This window comes from Aspergillus glaucus (genome assembly GCF_001890805.1).
Source record: "Aspergillus glaucus CBS 516.65 unplaced genomic scaffold ASPGLscaffold_5, whole genome shotgun sequence".
Classification (NCBI taxonomy): Eukaryota; Fungi; Ascomycota; class Eurotiomycetes; order Eurotiales; family Aspergillaceae; genus Aspergillus; species Aspergillus glaucus.
In genome coordinates this window covers 144,002-155,139 of record NW_019170457.1, presented here as the reverse complement: position 1 = coordinate 155,139, position 11,138 = coordinate 144,002, and the positions used below count along the sequence as shown (strand labels likewise).

Below are 11,138 nucleotides of genomic sequence, written 5' to 3'. Positions count from 1 at the left end.
CAGTCGTTGTTGACCTGCGCGCGCGTCTCTTAGCCGGTTTCCCTATTACACTTATCCCTGCCCGCTCTCTGCGTGATTCCACGGTGGTATTTTACTCCCGTGTTATCATTGCTTATCTGGGGATTTGATTGATTTGTCTTATTTTATTTTATTCCTTCCTCCCCCGTTTCCGATGGCTGCGTCGTGGGTGTAACATCCCCGGTATACATACTTTCATACCATACATACGCTTACCTCCTACTGCTTTAGTGTCTCTTACTTAATCCCTTTGACTTGACTGTCGACGGTCGTTTGGAGGCACTTTTCTCTTCGCCTTTTTTTTTGTTCTTTTCGTGTCTTTTTTATTTTCTGGTTGATACCCCGTTGCTTTTTGTGCCTGTAATATTATTTGTTGTTTTTTATGCTTGACTCGCAGTGACGACCATGACTTCCAGGTATGGCTTTTCCGCCCGTCCAATCCCGTTCTGCCGTTACGTCGCGCTAACCCATTTTCGTTTAGACTCGATCGTCTCGTCACGTGAGTATCCGTCGCCAACCCGTGCGACTGCCAGTCAATAAACGTTAACTAATCACATGATCACAGATTACTCGAGACTGGCAGCACGCCGGTTATTCGCAACACAGCCGCCCAGCAACTGGCCGATGTCCAGAAACAGCACCCAGATGAGCTCTTCAACCTTCTAGGACGGATCCTGCCATATCTCAGATCCAAGTCATGGGACACCCGGACAGCTTCCGCCAAGGCTATCGGCCTGATTGTCTCCAACGCAGAGGTCTTCGACCCTAACCAAGACGACGGCCAGGAGATCAAAAAGGTGGATGAGGATGTGGACGAGGTTGAGATCAAGTCAGAAGATCAGTCGCCTACAGATGATGGGTTGTTTCGGTTAGAACGGTTGGATCTTACTTCGATTCTCAGATACGGCCACCGGTTACTGGGCAGCGCGGGCAAGGAGTACGAGTGGTCATTGGCGTCCATGGATCCGGCAACGCGGTTACAGCATCAAAAGAAGACACTCACCTCCCGTTTGGGACTCGCGGGCGAGTATATCGAGGAGGACCTGATTGACGATAATGATCTTGTCAACAAGCCAGCATTGACTCCCAAGATTGATACCTCTGTCCCTACCCTCCATAGAGACAACAGTCTGCAGAGCGCCGTCGCATCGCCCAGTGAAGCTGCCAACGGTGAAGAGCCCGGTCTGAGTAAACGGCAGCTGAACCAACTCAAACGGAAGAACAAGCAGAGTGCCAAATTGGGAGCCAACAAAGTCCGTGTGGTTGACATTTCGTCGTCCCGGAAGCCATCAGATAGTGCCCCTACCCCGACAGTGTCGACACCCCATCCGATCAAGTCCGAAAGCAACGGGGAGGAGAAGAATGGCGACACCAAACCCGACTACTTCTCGCTCGATCGAAGTGGCGATGACGACGACTCGAAGATCGTCACGGAGTTCAAAGGGGTCGAAACACCGGAGAAGCCTCTATTGGAGCCGGAATTGGTAGAGGAGGGTACCCCGGTTGGATGGCCGTTTGAGCATATGTGCGATTTCCTCATGATGGATATCTTTGATCCGAATTGGGAGGTCCGTCATGGTGCAGCTGTGGGTCTCAGAGAGGTTGTTCGAGTCCAAGGAGCTGGTGCCGGGCGTTTTCAGGGCAAGAGCCGAGTTGAGAACGATATTCTGAATCGGAAGTGGCTGGATGATTTGGCATGTCGCCTTCTTTGCGTTCTTATGCTCGACCGCTTTGGTGACTACATTTCGGACAACGTCGTCGCTCCAATTCGGGAAACCGTTGGTCAAACGCTGGGTGCGCTTTTGTCCCAATTACCCCCGCGATCCGTCGTCGCTGTTTACCAATGCTTGTACCGGATCATTATGCAAACCGATGTGGGCCTCGAACGTCCCATCTGGGAAGTCTGCCACGGTGGAATGATTGGTCTCAGGTACTTGGTGGCCGTCCGCAAAGACCTGCTCGTGAAGGATTCCAATCTTATGGATGGCATTTTGCAAGCGGTTATGAAAGGACTGGGCGATTATGATGACGATGTGCGTGCCGTCAGTGCAGCAACCCTCGTCCCGATGGCGGAGGAATTCGTCACCTCCCGCACAAGTTCGCTAGGATTGTTGATGAACATCGTCTGGGACTGTCTTTCGAATTTGCAGGACGATCTTAGCGCCAGTACAGGTTCCGTGATGGATCTCCTGGCGAAGCTCTGCACATTCCGTGAAGTCCTTGACGCCATGAAAGCAAATGCAGCCGACAACCCAGAATCTTCCTTTGGCAAACTGGTTCCCCGTCTATATCCCTTCCTCCGCCACACGATTACCAGCGTCCGTTCCGCTGTTCTCCGAGCCCTCATGACATTCTTGCAGCTGGAAGGTGAGGGCACAAATGACTGGGTAGACGGCAAGGCACTCCGCCTGGTATTCCAGAACTTGCTGGTCGAGCGCAACGAGGGTGTTCTAAAGCAATCTCTCCAGGTCTGGTCGGAATTGCTCAAGGCCCTTGAAACCCGTGGATGCTTCAAGTCAGAGACAGAGCTGTCGAGTAGCATTCAGCCCCTCGTCACATTAACCATGGGACCATTTGGTGTTCCTCGATACCCCATTCCCATGAACGCCTCGCTCTTCATCAAACCCTCCGGCTTGCCTTACCCAATGAGTGCTGCCGCTCCCGCCAAATCGTCTCCAAGCTCGAACAACACAACTTCCGAACCAGGCAAAGGACGCAAACGCAAACTCGAAAAGAAAGACGCACCCCCGCCACCTCCAACGTCTTCAGCCCACAATGTTGATGGTCATATGCTGCAGGGTGATATCGACTTGGTCGGTGCGGATACGATGCTGCGGTCCAAAATCTATGCTTCCAAGGCTCTTGGCGAGCTGTTGTTCTTCTGGGATAAGTCTCAGCTCTTCAGTCTGTGGCAGCCGGTCATAGAAGGCCTGGATAATTCCGCTTCTACCTCGCAGCTCTCAGCAGCCATGGTTGTGGAGGAGTATGCGCGATTCATGGGACCGAGCAGCAAGTACACCGAATCGATATGCGAGCGTGTCCGCCCGATTGTCGAGGGAGATCGCCCGGCGTGGTACAGTGATGTCGCATGCTACCTTCATGTGGCGCGCGCTCAATGTCACTCGCTTCTCAGTGCGTTCAGAGACCATGCTCATGTTCCGTCATCGAAATTGCCTGTTCTGGCGGTGATCGTTCAGGGCGATACCGAAGCCGGCCCGAGTGCTTTCTCTTTGGCTGATGCGGAGCGGGTTATCGGCCCTGAATTTGAACGATTGAAGAAGGGCTTGGCCCCTGCGCAGCGCATTACGGCTCTCCAGGTTTTGAACGACACTCGCGCAACCACGGAGTCCGCTATCAACGAGGCCAGGGAGATCAGAGAACGGAGAGACCTGCGTATCCGGGCTGCGGGTGCGGGCGCGCTGGTTGCACTTCGCGATATCCCCAAGAAGCCTGGTCATATCATTAAGGGCATGATGGATAGCGTGAAGAAGGAAGAAAATGCCGAATTACAGCAGCGCTCCGCCACCGCGGTCGCATCCCTGGTCGAACACTATACAATGGCCGCAAAGCGCGGACCAGTCGACAAGGTCATCGGAAACTTGGTCAAATACTGCTGCGTCGACACTTCCGAAACCCCCGAATTCCACCACCACGCACACCTCGAGAAATCCATTCTATCCCTCCGCAAGGAAGAAGACCGACGCGACCACCCCGATGCAGCCAAGTTCGAAAGAGAGGCCAAGGAAGCCAGGGTCATGCGCAGAGGTGCAAAGGAAGCCCTCGAACAACTTACTGTCAACTTTGGTCCTGCACTTCTGGAGAAGGTTCCGAATCTTGCATCTTTGATCGAACGGCCGTTGAGAGATTCTCTTTCTGGGGAATTTCCGCAGAACATCCGCGATCCGGAGAACGAACTTGGTCAGGAGGTTGTCGATGGGTTGTCTACTCTTCGTGCTCTGCTGCCCAAGTTTGATACTGGTCTTTACCCGTGGGTTATCGAACTTCTGCCCATCGTTGTCAAAGCGCTGCAATGTGAATTGTCGGTTATTCGGTATGCTGCTGCCAAGTGCTTCGCCACGGCGTGCAGTGTCATGAACGTCGACGGTATGACGATGTTGGTTGAGAAGGTTCTTCCATCTATCAACAATGCGTTCGATGTACACCACCGACAAGGAGTGGTAGAATGCATCTATCACCTTATCCATGTCATGGAAGATGGAATCCTGCCTTATGTTATTTTCCTTGTTGTCCCTGTTCTCGGAAGGATGAGCGATTCCGATAATGATGTGAGATTGCTGGCTACAACATCGTTCGCAACGCTGGTCAAGCTCGTTCCTCTCGAAGCGGGTATCCCCGACCCCCCAGGTTTCTCTGAAGAAATGCTCAAGGGACGTGATCGGGAAAGAAAGTTCATGGCACAGATGCTGGATGTCCGGAAGGTGGAGGAATTCAAGGTCCCTGTCGCGATCAAAGCAGAACTCAGACCCTACCAGCAAGAAGGTGTCAACTGGCTCGCGTTCCTCAACCGGTACAACCTCCACGGTATTCTGTGTGACGACATGGGTCTTGGCAAGACTCTGCAGACCATTTGTATCGTCGCTAGTGATCACCACATGAGAGCCGAGGAATTCGAACGCACACAAGCAAATGATGCTAGGAAGTTGCCATCTTTGATTATTTGTCCTCCGTCGCTGTCTGGTCACTGGCAGCAGGAGGTTAAGCAATACGCTCCGTTCCTTAACTGTGTGGCTTACGTTGGACCTCCCGCGGAACGCTCGAGACTGCAAGGCGAACTCGCAAAATCGGACGTCGTTGTGACTTCTTACGATATCTGCCGGAATGACAACGACGTGCTCAATCCGATTACCTGGAACTACTGTGTTCTGGATGAGGGTCACTTGATCAAAAATCCCAAGGCGAAGGTTACGTTGGCGCTGAAGCGTCTTACGAGCAACCACCGTTTGGTTCTTTCCGGAACTCCGATCCAGAACAATGTCTTGGAATTGTGGTCGCTGTTCGATTTCCTGATGCCTGGGTTCTTGGGAACCGAGAAGGTCTTCTTGGAGCGGTTCGCGAAGCCTATTTCTGCCAGTCGTTTCAGCAAATCGTCCTCCAAGGAACAAGAGGCTGGAGCGCTGGCAATCGAAGCCCTCCACAAGCAAGTCCTTCCGTTCTTACTCCGTCGTCTGAAGGAGGAAGTCCTGAACGATCTACCTCCCAAGATCATCCAGAACTACTACTGCGACCCCAGTGAACTCCAAAAGAGACTCTTCGAAGACTTCACAAAGAAAGAACAAAGGGAACTCCAGCAAAAGGTCGGCAGCTCTGAAAAGAACGACAAGGAACACATCTTCCAAGCCCTGCAGTACATGCGCCGTCTCTGCAACTCTCCCGCTCTAGTCGTCAAAGAAGGCCACAAGCAATACAACGAAGTCCAAACCTACCTCAACAAGAAACAATCCCAAATCCGCGACGTCTCCCACGCCCCCAAACTCGCTGCCCTCCGTGATTTACTTACCGACTGCGGCATCGGCATCAACCCACCCACAGAAGGCGAACTCAGCACCGGCGCCAGCTACGTCAGCCCGCACCGCGCTCTCGTCTTCTGCCAGATGAAAGAAATGCTGGACATAGTGCAGAGCGAAGTCTTCCGCAAACTCCTCCCATCCGTGCAATACCTCCGTTTGGACGGTAGTGTCGAGGCCACGAAGCGCCAGGACATCGTGAACAAGTTCAACTCGGATCCTAGTTACGATGTGCTGCTGTTGACGACGAGCGTTGGTGGACTGGGATTGAACCTGACGGGCGCTGATACGGTGATTTTTGTGGAACATGATTGGAATCCGCAGAAGGATATCCAGGCCATGGACCGTGCGCATCGTATCGGTCAGAAGAAGGTCGTCAATGTCTACCGGTTGATTACTCGTGGTACCCTCGAGGAGAAGATTTTGAAGTACGCCCTTTCCCCCCTCCGATCATTAAATCCCAAACTAACAATAATAACAGTTTACAACGCTTCAAAATCGACGTCGCCTCCACAGTCGTCAATCAACAAAACGCCGGCCTCGGCTCCATGGACACAGACCAACTCCTCGACCTCTTCAACCTCGGCGAAACAGCCGACCACGCCGAGAAGCCCTCCGCAGACACAACCACCACAGCGGCAGGCAACGAAGTCGACATGGTTGATATTGACGGCGAGGTTAAAGAGAAGGGGAAGAAGGGGTGGTTGGATGATTTGGGCGAGTTGTGGGATGAGAGGCAGTACCAGGAGGAGTATAATTTGGATTCGTTTTTGGCGAGTATGAAGGGGTGACCTACTCTTCGAGTGAGTGGATGGGTTGAGCGAGGTGTTTGAGTTGAGAGGAATGGATGGGAAATAGAGGAAGAAAAAAGAAATGATGTTTATGAAACGAATTGAGCTAATTCTAATACAGCCCCGAGTGGTGAGCGAGGGCAGGGGAACAGAACTACCAAAAAAAAAAAAAAAAAAAAAGACAAGAGATGGAGATGAAATGAATGTATGCCTTTGCGATGCTTTTTTTTGCTTTATCACAGTGTATTTTTACTCCTTTTTCTTTTCCTTCCTATTTTGTACATAGGATTCCAGATTCTACGAAGATTGTTTGGGTTGGTTAGTTTTCGATGGGTTCGAGAGTTCTGAATGGAATGGAATGTATTCTACTTCCTTTCATTTACTCTTCTTTGGTCTGATTAAGTTGGATTTGGTGTTGGTGTTGGTGTAGCCATGTGCCAAAATAGCCAACAAATAGAACTTATGTCAAAATCATCCATTCAATGATTCAATAAAAAACCCCAATTCAATTCATCATACTCTGACATGCACAAGTGGTTATCATGATTTCAATGCCGACTCGACTCGATTGACAGTAGACGATCGAGGACCGACATCCAAGAACGGACAAGAACAAAACATAAAACAGGAAAATTCGAGTGGAAAAAGGTGAGAAAAGGGAAAGAAAAACGCCATCATCCCGCATATCGGACGATATGATCCATCCAAGCGCCTGTAGTTTCAAAAGAAGAATGTGAGAAGAAAAAAGGAAAAAAAAAAAAAAAAAAAAAGAAACGAAATGGTGATAGATACAAGAAAACACAACCAGTTCAACCAAATTTGCCGACTGACTGTGGTGTGAGATGACCAACGCGTCTCAGAAATGTGTTAAAATCTATGTGCAACTCCATAAATGCAATCATGAGTATCGAATCAACGATGCTTCGGCTGCGCCAACATATTCAACCGACTACTCGTCATAAACCGATTCTTCTGGACGCTACCAGGTGTACCAGTAGCAGTGCCAGTACGGCTCATACCTCCAGGAGTGCCGCTGGGACGGCTAACCTTACCCGCAGAGCGCAACGGCGTACCGGTACGGACCTTGACAGGGCTAGGTGTCGGGGGTTCATGGCGCTTGACAGGTGTGTTGGATTTGACGCGCTTTGCGCTGCGTTCGTCGGATGTGTTTATGTTTGTGGTTGATTCGGCGGGAGGGACGTTCTCGGTGTTTGCCTCTGCCTCGTCGGGTTCCACGCGGTGACGCTTTTTGTTGTTGATGCCGTGCATCACGCCCGGGACTTCTGGCATCAGGGACTCGTCTTCGGTGACGGTTGAGGGGCGGACGGGCCGGATTGAGGGCGTTCCAGGGTTTGAAGTGGTGGCCTTTTCTGGGGTTAAGGCTGGCAGGGTGGGGTAGGTGATGTCCGAAGCGGGACGTGTGGATGTCGGAAGCTTAGATGGGGATGGCGACGCGGGAGGCAGGTCGTTGGGAGATTTGACGCTGGGCGAGAAACCGACGCGTTTCCTGGGCGAAGGCGTCTGCGCGACATCGTCCTTTTCATCCCCACCGTGGACACCGTTGAACAGGAGATCAGGAGTAAAGTCCGGCGCCGCAGAGTGCGTTCCAGCAGCGATCTTGGCGGGGTCTTTCGAGAACAAAGGCTCACGACGACGGAGGATCGACTTGAGATTGGCAAAGCTGGGAAGGTTGGTCTTGAGGCGCGGGTTGAACTCGGTCTGGGGAGTGCGCGGGGCAGCCATAGGTTTGCTGACGGGAGACTGCGTCGGTGCCGGGATCATCGATGGCTTCTTGGGCGGCTTGACGCTAGCAGATGACGCACGAGCCATCGAGGATCTGGTGGGGGTCAACAAAGAGCTGCGGACTGCGGTACGGCGCCGCAAAGGATCGATCGTGCGTCTGGGAGTGGTGGCGGGCGCAGCGGCCGGTGCAGTAGTAGCCAGGGCATCACTCTCCTTGGACGGGCGACGAGTAGAAGCATCATCAGTCTTGTCATGCTTGACGCGCTTGGCACCAGCCACAGGAGCCGGCGAATGCCTGACAGGCGTAGCTTTCGACGGCGTAGCCTTGGACGGCGAGTTGTTCTGACTCTCAGGCTCATCAAGACGCGCCTTGGACTTGGTCCTTTTCAGCGTCTGAGTAGCATCCACCGGCTTAAACCGACCTGGCGCAGCTCTGAATGCAGAAGGATGACCAGCAATAGAATCCATCTTCTTAAACTCGGCCATGTGAGCATTACTAAACCGAGTCGCTCTGCCCTTCGGCTGCGCGATCCTCCTATCACTCTCACGCGTGTTGTCTTCAGATTTCTCCTGCGACTGCTTGTCCTGGATCATCTGCGCCTTGATCCTCGCCACATCCTCCCTCACACTCTCCATCAGCTTCTTCGCCTCACCACTAAGCTCCGACTCCTGGCACCCAAACTTGAACTCGAATCCGGGCGTGCCGTACTGGCTAGCCGGGGAACCCTTCGCCTTGGCTTTGGTAGGTGTATTCTCACCAACAGTATCCTTGACAACCTTTCCATTCGCGTCTTTCTTGACCGGGTTGAAGCCAAGGATTAATCCGGAGTCGACCTTTTTGGCGGTGCTTTGGTGCACCTTGCTTGGATGCATTTCGCCCATTGGGGGACGCGTGGCGGCGGTGCTCGTGGGGGTTTTGTTTTCCGTGGGTTTCTTTTCGGATTTGGGAGTTTTGTTTGGTGTTTTGTTCATGGTAGAGTTGCGAACTGGCGTCTTTTGGACGGTGGGTTCAGTGGGTTGAGGTTCGTCGTGTTCCATGACGGGGGGTAGTTTCGTCTCGTTGGTGGTGGTGGTGGTGTTCGTGTTCGTGTTGTTGTTTTCGTTGTTTTGAGGTGCTTCAGGCTGAGGCTCAGGTTCCTGTAGAATAAGGAGACGCGATCAGTAAAGATAGAGGATGTTGAATGTCACAAGCAAGAGAAGGTCAACGAGTCTATGACATGGTGGGAGTGTGATATTCCTGATTACTCACCTCGGAAGACCTGGCGCGTAAGCGGGCAGAACGGCGGACCGCCATATTGGATATTAAGCAGAAAACTCTTCTTGTGGTGTACTGTACAGAGTAGAGGGGAGTGATTCACTGTGTTGTGGGAGACCGAAAAGGGAGGCGAGTATAAACAAACCCTGAACACGGTAGGCGGTGAGCGGTGATGTCAGCTACACCAAGTAAGTAAGTAACTAACTAGTTAGGGCATTAACTATGACTTCAACTCCTACGAGAAATGAGGGGATATGACAGTCTTGAATTCTATGGGTAATGTGGCAGCTAAAGCCTAAAGACCAAACGGATATGTCTCTCCCTTCCCCAACGGCGTCGCCGGCTGAATCCTCTCCAATTCGCGCACCGCCTGCGTCCGATCAAACCACACAAACGCATCAAACTGATTCTGCAAAAACGCCTGCGAATAATGCGAAATCCGCTCTGTATCCGGCCGATAAATCACCCCAATAAACCTCTCTAACCGTAACGTCTCTGCCTCCATCGCCTCCCTCAGCGCGGGGTCGATCTTGTCTTCCCTAAGATCAAGAACGAAGCTGGGGATACCGGTTTGATGCGCGAGCATTTCCCAGGAGTCATTGCGGGAGGGTCGCACGTCCATGACTTCCATGTCGTCGTCCCATTCGTGCGCGGCGGCGACGGTACCAGTGTGTGTCCCGCAGCCTAGAATGGCAACATGCTCGCGGCCGAAGTTCTCACGGCATAACTGCCCGATGTTCAGCTCGTTGCGGCGTGATCCCATGGATGTATATCGTGCGTCGCCGACGTGCGAGTTGTGCGCCCAGACAATCGCCTTGCCCGTGGGATTATGTTGGAACAGCCGACGCAGTGTATCAAACATATGCGTATCGCGCAACGTCCAGCTAGTCGCGGAGCTATAATACATAGCCTTATAATACCGCTCCGCATCACGCACAAGATACGCATTCTGCTCGCCGCTATGAAACTCATCGCCATCCCGCTCCGCACTCTCCCTCGCATACTGCACCCGTCTCTCAATAATCTCCCTCAACATCGTCATAACCTGCCCCTCGCAATTCTGCAACCCGCGTAACGAAGCCAGTCCATACGCCGTCGGATCATCAACCCACGGCTGCAAACACCCATACCGACTCCGCGCATCCTTCCCCGCCTGCGGATCAACATGATCCAAATAATCAATCACAGCCCTTATCGACGCCCCCATACTATACAAATCCAGCCCATAAAACCCCGCCTTCTGGCTAGCCGGCAACTTCGAGTTCCGATCCCGCATCCACTCACATAGATCTTGCATCTCGCGGTTTCGCCACATCCACGTCGGGAAGCGGTTGAACGGCTCGTAGTCTGTTGTATGGCCGCCGACGCCTGCTTTGGGACCGGGTCGTTGGCGGACGTAGCGGTCGACGGCTTCGGCGTCGGGCCAGTCGGCTTCCACGGCGACCATTGTGTAGCCGTGTTGGGAGATGAGGCGTTTTGTGATTTCCGCGCGCGCGGAGTAGAATTCCGATGTGCCGTGGCTGCCGTCGCCTAGTAAAAGAACCTTGTACTTTGCAAAATCATCGAAATGAGATGCGAAGCCGGGATCACTGATGGCGGGTAGTGGCTTCGCAGATGCAGTAAAAAGTTGCTGGAGTTGGGCCATGCTTGTGGTGAATGTAGAGAGTCTGGATAAGCGGAAGGGGAGGGGCATTGATTGACTATTATAAAATGAAAATGAGTAGGTGGGGACGTAGGTACGGGCATTATATCGCCGTAAAAACAATGAGATCACGCATCCGTCAATCGCGCCAATCGCCCCCGGAG

At 52.5% G+C, this 11,138-nt stretch overlaps 3 protein-coding genes across 3 annotated transcripts; 1 reads left to right on the top strand and 2 right to left on the bottom strand.

Moving 5' to 3' along the window:
• ASPGLDRAFT_44143 (DNA-binding ATPase) lies at positions 1–6,510 on the top strand. Its single transcript, XM_022545964.1, has 4 exons — positions 1–434; positions 500–517; positions 584–5,971; positions 6,025–6,510. The coding sequence occupies exons 1-4, from the start codon at positions 424–426 to the stop codon at positions 6,332–6,334; spliced, it is 5,727 nt and encodes a 1,908-aa protein (XP_022403052.1). The 5' UTR covers positions 1–423; the 3' UTR covers positions 6,335–6,510.
• Positions 6,511–7,075: 565 nt separating this feature from the next.
• On the bottom strand, positions 7,076–9,265 carry ASPGLDRAFT_44141 (uncharacterized protein). The gene has a single exon (XM_022545963.1). It carries the CDS (start codon positions 9,113–9,115, stop codon positions 7,247–7,249), a length of 1,869 nt encoding a protein of 622 aa, XP_022403051.1. The 5' UTR covers positions 9,116–9,265; the 3' UTR covers positions 7,076–7,246.
• Positions 9,266–9,581: 316 nt separating this feature from the next.
• On the bottom strand, positions 9,582–11,019 carry ASPGLDRAFT_44139 (putative erythromycin esterase). The gene has a single exon (XM_022545962.1). The coding sequence runs from the start codon at positions 10,975–10,977 to the stop codon at positions 9,628–9,630; it is 1,350 nt and encodes a 449-aa protein (XP_022403050.1). The 5' UTR covers positions 10,978–11,019; the 3' UTR covers positions 9,582–9,627.
• Between the last annotated feature and the right edge of the window lie 119 nt (positions 11,020–11,138).

What these genes read in the sequence shown, in the direction of transcription:
- ASPGLDRAFT_44143 (XM_022545964.1), top strand. An exon ending in CTCGAGGAGAAGATTTTGAA is followed by an intron (nt 5,972 to 6,024) that starts GTACGCCCTTTC and finishes CAATAATAACAG; the next exon opens with TTTACAACGCTTCAAAATCG.
- ASPGLDRAFT_44141 (XM_022545963.1), bottom strand. Translation starts at nt 9,115, where the DNA reads ATGGAACACGACGAACCTCAACCCACTGAACCCACCGTCCAAAAGACG.
- ASPGLDRAFT_44139 (XM_022545962.1), bottom strand. Translation starts at nt 10,977, where the DNA reads ATGGCCCAACTCCAGCAACTTTTTACTGCATCTGCGAAGCCACTACCC.